The 17,031-nt window shown below is 28.7% G+C and overlaps 2 protein-coding genes across 7 annotated transcripts; one reads left to right on the forward strand and one right to left on the reverse strand.

Moving 5' to 3' along the window:
• Nucleotides 1-11,245: 11,245 nt before the first annotated feature.
• Nucleotides 11,246-15,074, reverse strand: LOC126858576 (signal transducing adapter molecule 1). Of its 3 annotated transcripts, none has more exons than XM_050609027.1 (10): nucleotides 14,838-15,073; nucleotides 14,130-14,290; nucleotides 13,809-14,054; nucleotides 13,464-13,539; nucleotides 13,108-13,317; nucleotides 12,911-13,030; nucleotides 12,608-12,796; nucleotides 12,300-12,526; nucleotides 11,961-12,199; nucleotides 11,246-11,726 (listed from the first exon to the last, which is right to left on the reverse strand). In XM_050609027.1, the coding sequence occupies exons 1-10, from the start codon at nucleotides 14,878-14,880 to the stop codon at nucleotides 11,612-11,614; spliced, it is 1,626 nt and encodes a 541-aa protein (XP_050464984.1). In that variant the 5' UTR covers nucleotides 14,881-15,073; the 3' UTR covers nucleotides 11,246-11,611. The 3 variants fall into 3 exon arrangements, with proteins under 3 accessions (XP_050464984.1, XP_050464983.1, XP_050464985.1); XM_050609026.1 differs by having other exon boundaries at nucleotides 11,246-11,729; XM_050609028.1 differs by lacking the exon at nucleotides 14,130-14,290 and having other exon boundaries at nucleotides 11,246-11,729; nucleotides 14,838-15,074.
• Nucleotides 15,075-15,422: 348 nt separating this feature from the next.
• LOC126858607 (uncharacterized) lies at nucleotides 15,423-17,031 on the forward strand. 4 transcript variants are annotated; one of them, XM_050609088.1, is made up of 4 exons: nucleotides 15,423-15,455; nucleotides 16,119-16,289; nucleotides 16,383-16,567; nucleotides 16,700-17,031. In XM_050609088.1, the coding sequence occupies exons 2-4, from the start codon at nucleotides 16,198-16,200 to the stop codon at nucleotides 16,939-16,941; spliced, it is 519 nt and encodes a 172-aa protein (XP_050465045.1). In that variant the 5' UTR covers nucleotides 15,423-15,455; nucleotides 16,119-16,197; the 3' UTR covers nucleotides 16,942-17,031. The 4 variants fall into 4 exon arrangements, with proteins under 4 accessions (XP_050465045.1, XP_050465041.1, XP_050465042.1 ...); XM_050609084.1 differs by lacking the exon at nucleotides 15,423-15,455 and adding an exon at nucleotides 15,462-15,601 and having other exon boundaries at nucleotides 15,959-16,289; XM_050609085.1 differs by lacking the exon at nucleotides 15,423-15,455 and adding an exon at nucleotides 15,462-15,601.

The following is a 17,031-nucleotide window of genomic DNA, read 5'->3' on the forward strand; positions in this document are numbered from 1 at the left end:
GTAAACTCTTTGCTCCCACAACCATACCCCGACACTGTCGATTACGCGATCGGCAATTTATAACTAATTTTTTTACACCTTCAAAGTTATATATGGCTAATATTTCAATTTATGAGTTTAAATTTCTTGGCAAAAATAATCTTTTAACATGAAATTTCTATTAAATATTTATTAATTATTAAAATTATTAATTATTTAAATTTTTATTAAATATTTATTTATTATATTATAATATTTTTATACTAAACATAATTTTGTTAAAATCTTTTTATCATCATAAGAAATTTCCAATATCAAGCGTTATAAATTTGTAAAATTTATTTTGTCTCTAAAATATCTTTTACTTGTTGATTTAGATTGGCATAGAACTTATCGCAATTTGTTGGAATTACTGTTGGTTTATTTAAAGGTGCTGCATCTGTTTATTAGAAGTCTTGCGTTAATCGATGTCCGGCCTAGAAAGAGTATTTTGTTCAGATATTTGTCGGAGTATTTATAATTGCTGTGAATTCAAGACGAAGTAGACGTCGTGATAGCAGCTAGTAGATGAAAAGACTTTCCATTTCTTTGAGTCTTAACTCTAGTGCTGTGAATAATCGGCTGCACGTTTCATATGTTAATATTTAAGTCTTTCTAGACATGATGAAACGAAATTCTCTTCCTTTGACGAAACAACAGCGTGATGATCGTTAAATTCGCTTATTGTTGATGGAATTTATATTATGTAATAATATATATGTAATAAATATGTAAAGTTAATAAATTAAATATTCAGAAGTTAATACATAATTTTAAATATATATTTGAATACATTAGATAATATATCTACATATTACATGTATCTATACATCTATACATATTATATACATGTGTGAAAAATATATTTCTATATGTGTGTAATATTTTGTATCGGCAAAATATAAAAATTATGCATTTTTTATTGATTACTTTAGAAATATTAAATAATTAGCGCGAGCATCTCATAAAAGTTTCATATTTTACGAAAAAAGTCAAATATCTTAGAGATATAAAATACGATTTTTATTAATATGTGAAATTTATAAGTTATTTATAGTTATAAAATAAAATAAGAAACATAGTTTATCCTTTTATTCTTACAATTTTAATTCGTTAGAATGACGTCAAAATATTTTGTGCAAGTGTAATAAATGTAAATATTACCTTCCAAATACACACACACACACGCAAAATATATTTTTTTTCAATAAATTATCTCTTTAACAACGATATCTACATTGCGAATCGCACAGTAGTCATCAACCGTGCTAAACGTCTTATTAAATTATTGTCGACATTGTTTCTCGCGCGAGCAAAAAATCTGTTGCTTGCTCGTATCAAGTAATTGAAATGCACAATGGAACAATTAACGTTCCCGGCAATTAAGACAACGCCTGTTCATTTCGCACGTCGCTCAGAATATTATCTCTATACGTTTTACAATCGTTTCAGGAAGAAAAGGTCGCGCTACCACTTTTGGTAATCCGTTGTTGTCTCATAAGGTAAGACAAGAATTTTAAGAGACCGAATTTCAGAAAACATCAAAAGTCATCTGTTAGTAAAAACGGTCGCTCCGACGACGACCTTGAAGGTATACATCGTCAACTTTCACCAAGTGGTAACTGTAGACAAGTAATAGGATAGTCAATGTCATCCGTGCTGCAACTCGCGTTTAGGATCCAGCGAGAGGTTTCCTTCTCGGAATTTCCACGATCCTCGGTTGAAAAGTGGAGGAGGTTCCGGTTGTGTCAGACTGGCGAAATGTAAGTCTCTTTACGGAGGAAATTGACATAGACATGTCGCAGTAGCAACAATAATAACGCGATAATAACGATAATATTTGCGGTATCAATATTAGAGATGTTAATTGCCATAGAAATTAAATGAGACAAAAAGTATGGTAATCTATTTATATCAATAAATTTTATATGAGTTACAATTATAAATGGCTTATACATGAAATGCTTAAAATTATATATTTATGTCTAATTTCTCTTATTGTGACATAATTAGAAATTTCTATAAAGATATTATTGCAACAAATGGTAATAATAATGGTATATGGTTTTGCAGACTTTAAGAAGAACACCGAAGCTGCAGATAACGCGATTAAGATTATACGAGATGAATTTATTACATAATCCAGCATTTCTTTAATTCTCTGCTGAGGATAAGCCCTCTAAGAAGGAGAGAGAGAGAAAGAGAGATTAATTTTATTATGTAATATTATCATAATTAATTTTTTAATTTATTATTTATACTCAAATGCTTTTTCTTTATTATAAGGACAGTGCTAAAATGTTAATGCATACTTTAATAATCATTATAATATCTCAGTGTTGTTATATTATTAAAAATTGACAATTGACGTGATTATGTCGATAAAAATCCAAAGATAATGGCTATAATATATACGATAAATATATACGTACCAAGAAAATAACGATGGATAATAATCTGTTTATATAAATATTGTGTGTGTCTCTCTCTCTCTCTCTCTCTCTCTCTCTTATTTGAAATTATCCAAGGATATTGGACAAACATCTGTATCTTCTCTCCTTCTCTTCCTCTGTAATGGTTTTCCGCATTTCTATTATTTTATTACACAACAATTTTATAAAATTATTTGCTAGACCTCTCCTCTTCACGGAAAAGTGTAAAAAAATTAGGTGAAAATATCATATTTTTTGGAAGTGCGATTCATTTGTAATCAAAAATTATTTTGATTGTGATTCGCGCTTTGGTAAATCCCCATTTGTAGTATTCTGTACATGCTATCGCGTGTACGACGATCGCATCATCTATTTGCTGATGTAACACTTTTGCCAGCTCCGGGTAACTTCTCGAACACCTGTTACGCGCGCTTGTAATAGCCAATGTTGGCCGATGCGTTCCAATAATGGAATGCTTAAGATTTTCTTCGATCGTAGAATCACGTCATTCGAACTCGATGCAACTCTTCCGCTTAAATGTAAAAGGAATCAAAATCTAAAACATAACAATAGATAATAAAATTAGAATAAAAATTAACATTGCTCTTTTTTACAAAAATTGCTTTTTGCAAGAATTAATTATACCTTAATTATCAAAAAGTCAGAAAATTTTATACAAGATAAATTTTTATAATAGACAAAATAATACACACATAAATAATAATTATATATAATATATACATAATAAATTAGATCTTGCGATTTTGTGAGCTGCACTATTGCGTTACAATCACGATAATAAACTGCTGTATATCTCTATGGTTCATCGACATCTCAAATCTCGATTAAGAATATTAATGAGGATCATCCTTGGAGAACATCGAAAGATAGGAATAAGAATTTACTTTCTGAAATACTAGAGAATTATGTAACACACTATCAAAATAATACGGATGGATTGTCTATTGACGATAAAAATAATGCCGACCTTGGTGACATCAATAACCTCGAAGTTTAATTCAAGGTTCGTTTTTGACACCACGATATTTAATTCTTATTATTTAATTTAATTTTTAATACTGTCGGTTTTTTTTTAAATTACGAGTAAGACAGAACATTATTTCGAATATGAAAGTGAAATTTCAAAAAGTAAAACATGATATTCCTTATGAAAGACAAAATATATTTTTATCATAAAAAGGCTGCATAATTCATTATAAATGCAATACAAAATTAAATGGAAAAGAAAATTAATTGAACAATAAGAATTAGTTTTCGAATTAATATTATCTCAAAAAGTCTAATTGTCATATAAAAATGAGATATTTTATTTCGGTTAAATTTATCGTTTTTTTTTCGCAATGTACCTCAAAGACCACGTTTAATTAGATGCATTCCCGTATAAAAAAAAAATATTATTTATTTTTGCAATATTTAAAACGACAAATGCAATTTAAATTATGATTTTATATGCATCTCTAGATATCTATTTTAAAGGAACCATTTATTTAACAGAGAATGCGGTGACTTAAAAAGATGTGCTTCGCGCATGCACGCGATTTGAGAAAATATTTCTTTTCATCCTTCGTATCGTTAAATGTCGCCTGTACTTCATTTAGATTAAGCACAACTGTTTTGCGTGAACCTTTCGGTGATTCTCTATATACGGCCTTGTTCCACGAAATTTATACCTTGTAATATACAGGCGTACGCGTATAAACAGCATTAATACTAATGGCCAAGTTTGCGCGCGCGATAAATTTAATACGCTTTATTCGCGTCTGACACGCGCGAAGACCGACGCTTCTTATATGCGTACTCAATCGTAATAATTAATACGCGTACGGTACGGTACGTGCCATTTACGTGAAGTGTACCTCGTTGATGCAATAAAAATGTCAAACGATGCCGTTGCTGATATCCTGGCCAACACTTTTCTCGGTTTGAAACAGCATATGACAACTTTGCACAACACTTTGCGACCAGCCGAACAATGCAACGTGCAATCCTTGCGAAAGATCGTGTGAAATGCAGATGTGTAAGACGAAAAATGCTTGCAGAAATCGAGGCCAAGTTCCGTACGAGATTTATCGCGCTTTTAATAGAAATTTCATCGGTCATACATCTGTCTGGCTTTGACTTCTCCGTCAAAATAAAAATAGTAGTGCTCGAAGGTAAGATAATACATTATATAAAATTTATTCCGCATCTTATAACGAATTTCATTCCATATAAATATTCAATAGTTAAATTTAAATCACAAAGATTTTAATCCCAATATTTTAATATTTTTTAAAGAGCTATTGCATTCTTAAACATGTAGAAGCTAATAAATGCCAATTGGAAATTTGTACTTGAACAAAACAAATTTTTGTAATTTTATTTGTAGATTATTTATTACGTTAAATAGAGATTTAGAAATAGAGTTATATTAGCATTATACTTTATTAAAAAAGTTGTTGTAAATGCAATTAATTTTGAAAAATCACTTTATACAATACAAAGCAATACTTACAATTTGTAATCTTAAAAAATTGAAAGAAAATTTATTAAGTAAAAAGTTAAAAAAAATAATAGTAGTGTATAAATCTATCAAAATAGAGATTAATATCAAAGAAATTATAACAAGAATTTATAACAAGAATATTTCAATTTTAATTCTCCGAGGAAAAATCAATCTTGTCAATGATAATTGTTTGTCCCATATTTTTCTTCGAAGAATCAATTTATTCTTATTTCGTATAAGATATAGCGCAAAGAGTTTGTCGATAAGTTGCCAGATTAATAGCGCACATATGACACATATGGGAATATATTTTCGTACGAAGATTTACATATATACGTAAGAATCTCTTTTAGATGCGATCAAAATCAAATGTGCGGATATCGAAGAAAATAAATGACATTATTAGAATAATGTAATGTTCTGCATGAGTATTATATCGCTTTTTCTCTTCTGACGCTTCTTCGGAAATTTCAATATATTCGGCATTTTTGCAAACATTGTAAACGTCACATTTGTATTCTTGTTGACCATTAATATTGACTTTTTGTACAAGCCATCGTAAACAAATCTTATATAATTGTGTTATGTGAAAGAGAGAAAGAGGAAGAGAGAGAATATTGTTTCCGTGTTTTAATATCTCATCATTTGTTCGCTAATAAAAGTATAATTGTTCTTATAAGAATTGTCTTCATAAAATTAATGGCATCGTTATTTGGGCCCTTAATATTATGCGCCTGGCTCCTAAAGTCGTAAATCCAGACAATAAACATTGTCCTAAGACAATGGTGTGAATTATCACGTATCTCAATATAACATAGTTATGTTAGTGCATTATTACGAAAGCTTGCGCTAGGATTCACCTTCTTACAAAATTTCTCGTCAATTGCCAAATCTGTTATTTTATTAATATAATGCGCAACCGTCGCACAAATATAAGAGGTGACAAATATAAGACATATTTTACGTAATAATTAATTTCATAATTAATTAATACTTAATTTATCGATGAATAAAAAATTCTTATGCCAAAATCTGCTCTAGATTGATAGAATTTTATATTTATCGCGTTGTCATCGCTCTTAATATCTGTAATCACTGTCATTACAAATAAAAAAATTATTATGTATTTATTATGTAATTATATTGTAAATAGATGTTTCTTTTTTCTATATTATAATAATACATAGTAATACATCATGTATTACGTCTGCTGTAATATCTAGATTTTTGAAAAAAAATGTAATCTCAACTTCTGTAATAAATCAATTATAGTGAAGATGCAGAGAAACTATCACAAAATTATTCACAAGAAGGTAACATCATAATTCACCTGTGCAATGCGTATAATGACCCGACAGATTGATGAGGTTTGCCGTTAATGTTGCACTCAAAACAATAATTTCGCTATTGCGTCTTATAATCAATGACGGTAAATTATGCGAAAGAAATGCAATAACACAATAATAAATATGCAAGTATCATACGATATCGAAATATTCTCAGATTTATTAATTTCGAAGTTGTCGAGCATTCCAGTAGATAGCCCAATGTATCGCATTCTGTTTCGGTCCAAGAAACAGTCTTTTATTCTTCGATACATTTTCCAAATTTCTTTCTTCACATTCCATAAATCGTCACTGGTTAAATTACCATCGCGACATGCTATCTATCAATTGAAAAAATAAATTTCGTCATCGATTAAATAATCGTAGTTTTTCCAGTCTCCTACGCCGTTAACTCCCGCATTTTCTATCAGGCCGTATATATTCATACGATCTACTATATATATATATATATATATATATATATATATATATATATATATATATATATACATGAATGCTACATTCCATCGGTTATTCTGTGAATAGTTTTAAGCGCTCGCTCGAGAAAGGTAGTGATTCCAAAATTATTTGACCCGCTCGATTATTGTGATGTTATTTCAATCTCACTTTATAACTCAGCGATATAAATTATCATCAGTAATATTTGTTGTATGAAAGAGAATCGTTTGTGCAGTTTTGTTAGAATACAAAAGCTATTTTATACAAGATAATTTTATAAAGAGATTTAATTCTTTTCAACAGTTTGTCAATAAGAATTATTAATATTAATAGTATTGTTGCAACGTCTGCATGCATAGCGCAATTTCTTTTGACATATCTTGATTTTATTAGTCTCTTTAATTTATTATTTATATTTAAATAAGATAATCGAAGCTTTTAACGAGTATTTAAGCGGTTGTTTCTGCCAACAGCAGATATAAATTTTCATAGCACATTTAAATTGACTGCTTAAAAGGTTAATCCTTGCATATCTCTTGTAATTTATGCACTGTAAATATTCCGTAAATAGACATTTTAATATTTAAGAAGCTAAGTATATTGTGCAAAGATTGATTAATTGGTAGCTATCAACTTCTCATTATATTATATTTAATCCGCTGTGTGCGTGTGTGTTTACGGATCTATTTCTCATTAAAAATACTAATAGTAAAATAGCTTAGACATTCGTGAAAAGATGGCCGTGAAAAGAAGTCCAATCTATGCTCATCATCTCGATTATCGAGATGATACATTCGGATACATAATCCGACTTAAGATGAGCTTATCCTAGACCTAGAAAAATAATTGTATTGGCCTTGAGCTACATATGAGAACAGTAAAAGTAGAGAACAAGCCGCTGATAGAAGATCAAGATCTTGATAGAAAAATTCCAATTCGAGGATAACAATATAATTAGAACATTTTGCTAAGCAGAAACATTAGATCTGTGAAATTCTATTATAAAGAATATTGGAGACCAAAAACTTGGAAATTATTTTTTCTTAATCTATCCTAATCATTTTTAGAAAACTGTCAAAAGAAATTATTTCTTATTATAACTTTTAACTTATTATATATTTTCGTAAATAAATCTGAAATAAAATTTTTTTATTAATTTTCGCAATTTTTATGAAAATATTAAAAATTAAATTTTCTTCTGTTTCAACATCTAATCAATAATGATTAACAAAAAAAATATCTATACATTTAAGATTACATATATTCTTTTTGCAATCAAGAGTTTTTAAAGAAAAGTATTGATACTGAACGATCGCAGATGCTTATAAGAAATAATATTAAGCGTAAAAACTAGAATTTTTTTTTTCTTGTTTTACTGCATGACTATTTTTTTGCTTTACCGCACTGTTTATTTTACGGCGGCTTGGTTATCATGATTGACAGTCATAAAGTCTTGTCTACGACATGCAAACGAAACCAAAGAATCTAGAATGTTAATGCCAAGGTGGCTTGGTCCATTGTCGATCCAAGAAATGCCATTGCCAAGGGAATCTAGTCATTATTCTAACGATCTTATCAGCAGAACAGTTATAAGGAAACTGCGATCGATCGTTATTGGTATAGCATCTAAAATGATATAACAATCATAAATAATCGATAAGAAAAGTGATGCAGCAAAAATAGTAATCGAGAACAAAAAAATCAATGAATATAGCATCCAAATATGTAGCTTTAGTTATAGAAAAATTAATTATATAATAATTATAATTATAATTCTCTCTCTCTCTCTCTCTCTCTCTCTTATATATATATATATATATATATATATATATATATATATATATATATATATATTAAGAGAGTACCGATACATAATTATAAAAAATGTAGCATTAATTGAAAAATATACTTTTCAATTGAATTACGATACATGAATAATTATCAATAATTTCAGAATAAATAAGTAATCATACTATACTATAGGCAATTGCATACAATTTTTCTTATATTTCAACAAATAATTCATTAGAAAAAGACGTTAAACAAGTGCTATTATTTATTTATTAGATGCATTAAGTGATGTTCATATTATCCAGACATGAAGCACGGATATTTGTAAAATTACGTAGAAAATTCTTACATGCAATTGTTCATAAATCATTGGTCAATGTCAAATCATAGATTATCTTAATATTTTTCGATATTTTTTCGATTTTAAAATAACACTTTTATGATTAATTATATATATTATTTTTTATTCTTGGCATAATTTTTGTGTAATATCATTACTTTAATAGAAATTAAAATAATTATTTTGTAGAACAGTTCGATATAATGATATTATGTTTATAATTTTTATTTTTATTAAAATAATGTTGTTCTACAGAACAGCTACAACAAACGCGTGAAATTGATCCTTTTCACCTTTTTATATATATAACTCAAATTTCGTTAAGTATTTAAAATTCATTTCACATATCAATTCAAGTTAAAAAAAAATAAAGAAAAAATGTTTAGCACGCAAATAAAAATTAATTAAAATTTATGCACACGGATGCGTGCAGATGCATGTTGCGTAAAGAAAAATCAAACGATTAATAACGGGATTTACTCGCAAGATTTTTCAATCATTAATTCATAGTTTCATCGATCGTAAATCTTCCTTTTTACGCGGAACTATATTATTCCCGTATACTTTTACATACTTATTATAAAATTTTAAATAATTCTCAAGTATGTGTGTGTGTTATCAATTGTAAGAAGCAATTGTTACAAGATATCAGAGAAGATCAATGAGGTAATAAGACATGGCAAAAAAAATTAAAAAATTAATAAGCACTTTTTTACATAGGCACAAAGAATTTAAAAATCAATGAGGAAAATCCATTCTTCATTAATGATAGTCTATAATTGGTGACAATAGTATGCGTCATTAAGTTGTTTAGTTAAGAATGACAAATGTGATATGTTGCAAAGAATCTGTCTATAAATATAGCATTGTATGATATGTATGATTCATTTTGTATGGTAAAATTATAGAAGATATGAAATATTTGATAAAATTATATAGAGTATGTAATTAGTTATGTAATTTCATAATTGTAAAAATTAAAAAAATAAAAGATAGAGAAATTCAAAACTATAGATAAATATCTTAACATTTTTGTTATTACAATAACAATTGGATCTCAAAATTTTTGCGCTTTTCAAATAAAAGTTATTCATTATTTGCTTGCTGTAAAAATAATAAACATTTTCTCATCACATATTCTTTTTAAAATATTTCCTTCGTTAAGGTTTTGTCAATATAAGTGTGAAATAGGAAAAGTATATTAGTAAAAAAGCAATTAAATCAACATTTCGAAAAATGCATTTTTAAACTATTTTGTACATAATTTTTGTATCTCACGAGATTTCTTCCATCGAAGAAATCCGTATATGAGAAAGAAGGAATATAATGAAGCGATAATAGAATTATATAAATAAAGCCAGTTTAATGGTAACATAACATACATAGCATAAATTTATAATACGTTTATTCCTCATAAATTCTGTTCATTATTTTTATCGCTTAATTTCTATCTCATTCCGTCTTTATTCGCTCAGAGAGATATAGTATACAGTATACGATTGTTATAAATTTTGATATATTTTGCCCCATAAATTACGCCTTAAATTATACTTTTATCTCAGTTTGATGCATAAGTTTTGCACGCATTTTGTGTGCTACTGTATCCCTTTTACATATTCTTTTTTTCTCCTCTTTTACTATATCGCTCTTATTAGAAATCAAAAGTGATCAATCATATCAATATGCCCTGTATTCTTGAAAAATGACAGACACACATGACGTTATAACTTTAATGTTTCCAAAACATCAGTCTGAAAAATATTAATCGTTTTCGTTATATTCGAAGAAAGCAGAACGTTTCGTCATAAATATACAAGTATTATGCGTATCTATTACGTATTAACAATCCATAAAAAATTCTCGCAGTTTCGCTCATTTTATTAACGATTAATAGGAATTAGTCTTATTGTATACAACAGTTAGACTAGACCACATTGAGACGTTTTCTTGCAAAAGTTGTTTCGAAAATCCTTTTCACCATTATCATTTCACTATATTCGACAATTATAAGCGTTTTAACATTTTTTGCGATTGTAACATTTCTTTAATATCACTTCATTTTTAGTAATCACACAGTCTCCGTTTGGCGATTACTTCAAGATTTAATACCAGAGTAGAAAACTATAAAATATTCGAACTTTTCATTCATATACAAGTTCCGAAACCCATCATATATTTCATGATTGCAAGAACTTATTATTTAAAAAAAGAAATTTACAATTTATGACACATATATGACAATATGACAAAATTTATAATTTAAATATAGAACAGTAGGCAGAATTAATTTTCATTATATATATATATATATATATATATATATATATATATATATATATATAATAATAATAATAATAATAATAATAATAATAGTATATTTAAAATATATGCACAATGAGACATCTAATAATGAATCAAATATGTAAAATAATAATAACGGAAATTAAACAGGCCAAAGAAATGTATAAAATATAATTGAACAGTCTAAACAATAAATATCTAATGATCACAAAATTAATCTAAATGTGATATAGACAATGTAAGTCACTTTCTGCTTTTGTTTTTTTTAGTTGCATATATGCACCTAAACAGTGCTTAGATTCAAACATAAAATTTTTATTAAAAACCCATTATCTTTGGCTACTTTGGGTATGTTTATTTAAATAATTGTAATATAGTAATATATATTGTACAGAGTTTGAGTTAGAGTACAAGATGAATGCATAATGCATAGTTTTTTTTACATCATGTGTTGTCCATTTGAAGGAGCATATTGCGATTGCTGGTTAATCGTCGGTCCTGTAGGTCCAGGAGGACCATATGGTCCTGGTGCTGGGCCGCTCTGAGATGGATATCTGTTATGTAACATTAAAGTTCTATTTTTTGTATAAAAAAATTAAGAGAAAATATTTTTAATATATTTAATGTTACTAATAAATGTTACTAATTTATGTATCAAATTAATGTAATCCATGTATAAAAAATACATGTGAAACTAACTTGACAATATTTTGTACTTTATAGTTATATTTTATTACAGTAAATTTTGTACAAACCAACATTATAAGAAAAAAATAAATTAAGCTTACCCTTGTGGTTGATAAGGAAGGCTAGTTTGATCAGGTGGTGGCAGAGATGGCCCCTGTGGATGTCCAGGCGGATGTTGATGAGGTCCCGATTGAACGTGAAAATGTTGTGGCAAATGTTGAGGCATGCTCGGCATACTGGTAGGACCCATATACTCATTATTCGGCAAGCTCGTGTTATATGGCCCTACCGGGCCTCCACTGGCTCCGGTGGGGAATGGAGAAGGCATGCCATTAAACATCTATTGAAAGATATATGTATGTGTATATGTTACTGTTAAGATATACAACAATAACATACAATGTATGATATTGTTATTCAAAATTTATCTATGGACTTACATGTGGTGGTGGTGGTCCCGGATTGTGGAATGGATAAGGATTTATATGTGGTTGCATTTTGGGCAAAGTGTAACCAGACGGCGTTGGAGGTGCAGGTTCTCTCATCAAAGTATGATACAAATTAAGAGCGTCGACCAAATCGGAACTTAATTGAGTAAGCTGCGCGTGCCGCCTGTCTACCTTCTCCAAAGCTGCGTCAATTAGAGGCCCCATTGCAGTAACTTGTTCTGCAAAATATTGATAAGACTATAATAGAAAATATTTATAACATTATTTAATTTGATGTTTTTATTAAGACTTATAATTACCTTCTAAATCAAGCATTTCCTGAGGATCGGACGTATCACATTGTGGATCAGCTTCGTGAAACAGATGTAATAATCTATCCATTTTCTTTTCATCTATTTCAACTTCTATCACCTCTGGCTCGCGTTTTACCATTTTTACTTCTACTTCTTCCGCAAATTGCACTAATTTCTTATTACTATGTTCTAATTCTGCACATAAATACATTTATTATTTCAATTGTAGACAATAAATAACTTTTAATCTTCAAACGTTTAATCTTCAAAATATATTAGAGAAAATTAATTAAGTAGCATATATCTTACTAGTAAATTCTTCTGGTTCAACAGATAAATCAGCAGTAACAAAATTGGAGGGAAAGAGTCCTTCACCTCTTTGATTGCTACCCTTCCACCAATTTGGATCAGAATCGTCCAAAATATTAACTAAAATGTTAAATTTACAATTAGCAGAAAGACATTTTGCATATCCATGTGTCGTAATTGTAATTTTTATTACGTACTTATTTCTCCTGCTAGAAATGTCAGTTCATTATCCTCCGCAGCCTCAAAATCATATAAAGCACGTACTTTTCTACCTTCTGAAGTACTTGTGGATGCCATCACAGAATTCACACTTGGATATAAGCTAGTACTTTTTTTAGAGGCTGGTGAGCTATGCGATGAAGTGCTTTGAGTATGTGCTTTAGTTTCTTGTAACGAAAGCTGTATGGCTATTTAAAAAAAAAATCAGCTATATAATAAGTGTGTGTGTGTATATATATAATCATGACAGAAATAAGCATGAAATATCAGTGTAACTGATACAATATGATTACAACATAGTTGTAAGAAAAAACGTAATTAAATTATATATTACCTTTTGCAATATCTGCTTCTTCTTGTGAATTTGTTACTACATTAGGATCTCTGCTCAGAGCACTAGAACGTTTTGGCTAAAAAAGATATTTTGCATAAATAACCTAAAGTTTAAAAATATTAAAATAATAATACATCATGTTTTTATAATCAAAATTTATTTAAAAAACATATAAAATATGTTATAAAATAGCCACAAGATATAATGCAAGAGTTGAAAAAAAACACAGGCAGTATTGATAACTGATAGTCTTATCTTACATGTAAATAATACAGTTCTGTATGGACTTATAATTTAATACTTTGCAATAAATGTGAATAATATTATTGAATAATAGAAACTCACTGTATCTGAGACAGAAGAAAAGTCATGGCCTTCACTTTTGAGTTTGTTGTACAAACTTGGTATCAGATTCAATTGTGGATCTGTTTTAAAATCACCTTCTACCCATTTCTTCAAAAGTGCTTTGATTTTCTCTACTATTTTTGGTTGTGGATGATTAATGAGTTTCCTTAAATCATTTTCAAAATCTCTGGACGCAATTTCCAAGTGGAAAATCTTTCCACAATTACTGGCGCAAGCATCTAACAACTAAATCAAAAGTGAATAATCAAAAATATGACAAAATATTAAGAAATTTTTTTGGAGAAGAGACAATGTACTAACTGTTATAGCTTGCATGACAACATGTGGGTCTTGACAATATAATCTCTTAACAATGGAACGTAAACAGTCTTTAGCATTCTGACTCGATGTGCCTACTTTGTCACAGATATCCATTATCTTCCCCCATTCCTCCGTTACATTGTTCTCATTAGTTGCTTTTTCTGATGCCACATAAACAATAGTAATAGATAAAAAATAATATGTCAGATATTCAATGACATAATTAAGAATAGTAGCAAATCTTTTTTAACAAATTTATATCAACAATACAAAGATTAAAATAATTGCAACAGACATCATAATAGGATAATTAAAATAAAGATTGTAGATAATGCGACAAAAGAATAAATACTTTCTACATACTATGACATCTAATCAAAACGTCAAATAACCAATTATCATTGAGTATTGGCAAAATCATTACTATCTCATTTCATGCTTGAAATCATTAAAGAAAATGCGAGACTCGAATGCCAAGTGCTAAAGAAGGGCTAGCATTAAAAATCCAACTGCACTGGAGGTCAAATGTCAACAACCGCTTAATGCGCTTAATGCAGATGCGAGAGAGCTGTTCTTAATAGACTAGGGAGGACGGACCCAATAATTTCAGATTCGCGATATCTAATTAAGAATGGCGAGAATGACTCTCACATGACATTCGTCATGATTCATATTAAACGAAAAATGGGCCGTCACAGCATTACTCACCGACGTCAGCATCAAAAGGCGAGGAAGTCGGGAAGAGACCCATCTTTGCGACTCTCTTCGATTCAATGATGAAATTATTTTACGCTCTTCGCACGTCAGCACACCGTCACAGAATCGCGCTGCGCATTCAGCTGCTATTTACTCACAAACACGGCCGACCGACCAACTAATGATATTCTCCTGTATCTGTGTTACACCGGCGGACATCTTTACTCTCGGATCTGCCAAAAACCTCGATATCTATCGAAACTCGAACGTCGAGCGCGATGACAATTGGATTCGGCGGATACGGTTTTGCCTTACTTGAAAATATTTACCGTTGATACGCCTGATGAAACTGCAATATTTTTATCATATTTAGAAAGGCATGGCATTCTATTTGAAAGTGTCTGTATATGTATGTGTGTACACACAAATTTAGTGGGAATTATTTAATGCGGAAACAAAAACTTACGAATCGATATATCGAATGATGTAGCAACGTAATAAATATAGCAACACGATTCGATACAAAATGGAAAAACCAATATGAAGCAGCCAATCAGATTGGCTATCTCTTCCTTTTATAGGGACATACTTGTCGAGAGGGCGCACAGTGAGATCTTCCAGCTGACTTCTGTGAGATTTTTTATATACGTTAGACATATTGTTCATTCTTGTTTTTCGTTCAATATTGCATTTCAATTATATGTCCTCGAATCTTATCTGTAATTATTATCTCTAATACTGATATAAAAACAGCTATCTGAAATTCAATATACAAGGTATCTTATAACTATGATTCAAATATTAATAACAAATACTTTGATGATTTCAGAATCGAACATTTTTTAAATGTTTAATTTTATACAAAAATTTAGTAAAACAATATATATATATATATATATATATATATATATATATATATATATATATGATAAAAATAATAATAGAATATAATAATAAATAATAAAATAATAAGAATAAAAAGGAATTATTTTCTTTTATGTTAAAATTAGTAGGAATTTCTATTTCATATTTGTCGAGCTAGGATTAATATTTATGATATATTATTATGATTAATTATAGAAAGCTAAGAGAAGCTGAATTTTAAATATGCAAATGTATTATATCTGTTATAGCAAATATCTCATTATATTAAAACGAGATATTCTGATTTTTAAAGTTGTTCTACATAATACAAATTCTAATAATGAAAACAAAAATTATTATGATAACTTCTGGTATTATTATATCAGAAGTAATTTGGCGTTTATATAAATTATATAAACATTCTCAAAGGAAAGCTGTCAAGATTTCTAATGGATGTGTAAAACATCCATGCAAAGATACAAGGAACAGAGCTAAAATCTCTGAAGTCATGTTTTTTTCGAACGAATCTGCTCTATGTCGACCACATTTGGAACGCCGACAATTATGTGAAAAAGCAAATTGTGCAGTAGGACACTTCAAGTAACTTTTCTAGTATAGTATAAAGTAAAACAAACAAAATTATTTATTTATAGCTTAATACAATCTGGCGAAACATACTTAATATGTTTGTAGGAGGATTATAGATTATTTGGATTCTGCAACTGATACTCTGGACATATGTATGTATTTTTTTACCTGTTTACCCTTAGTAAAGGCAATTATACATGCTCACAAAAAAGGTGTCGTTGTAAGGATAGTATTGGATGAATCTATGACACAAAACGATGGAAGCCAAACTATGTGCTTTTACAAAGAAGGTTTGTAAATAAAAAATTCATATATTTTATAAGAATATATAACCATATACAGAATAGTATTTAAATATCTAAATTTACTTTTAAATAGATATTGTAATAATTTTTGAGTTAATTTTATTGTTTTATTTGCAGGCATTAAGCCAAAATTTAAACAACTAGATGTCTTAATGCACCATAAATTTGTTATAATTGATAATAATATTTTAATAACTGGCAGTACAAATTGGACCATGGCAGCATTTTTTGGAAATTTTGAGAATTTGATGGTGACCAATGAATCAGGATTAGTTAAACCATTTATAAACGAATTTGAAAATATATGGACAATGTTTAATGCTAAGGAAGCTGAGTCTAAAAAATATACGTTAACATAATAGTTTATTTATTTTAAAATGTTTATGTTAATTTTTTAAACAGAAAGTATATTTTTTTTATTATGTCATGTACTAGTTTATTATATGTAT

Source organism: Cataglyphis hispanica, chromosome 26 (assembly GCF_021464435.1).
Source record: "Cataglyphis hispanica isolate Lineage 1 chromosome 26, ULB_Chis1_1.0, whole genome shotgun sequence".
Lineage (NCBI taxonomy): Eukaryota > Metazoa > Arthropoda > Insecta > Hymenoptera > Formicidae > Cataglyphis > Cataglyphis hispanica.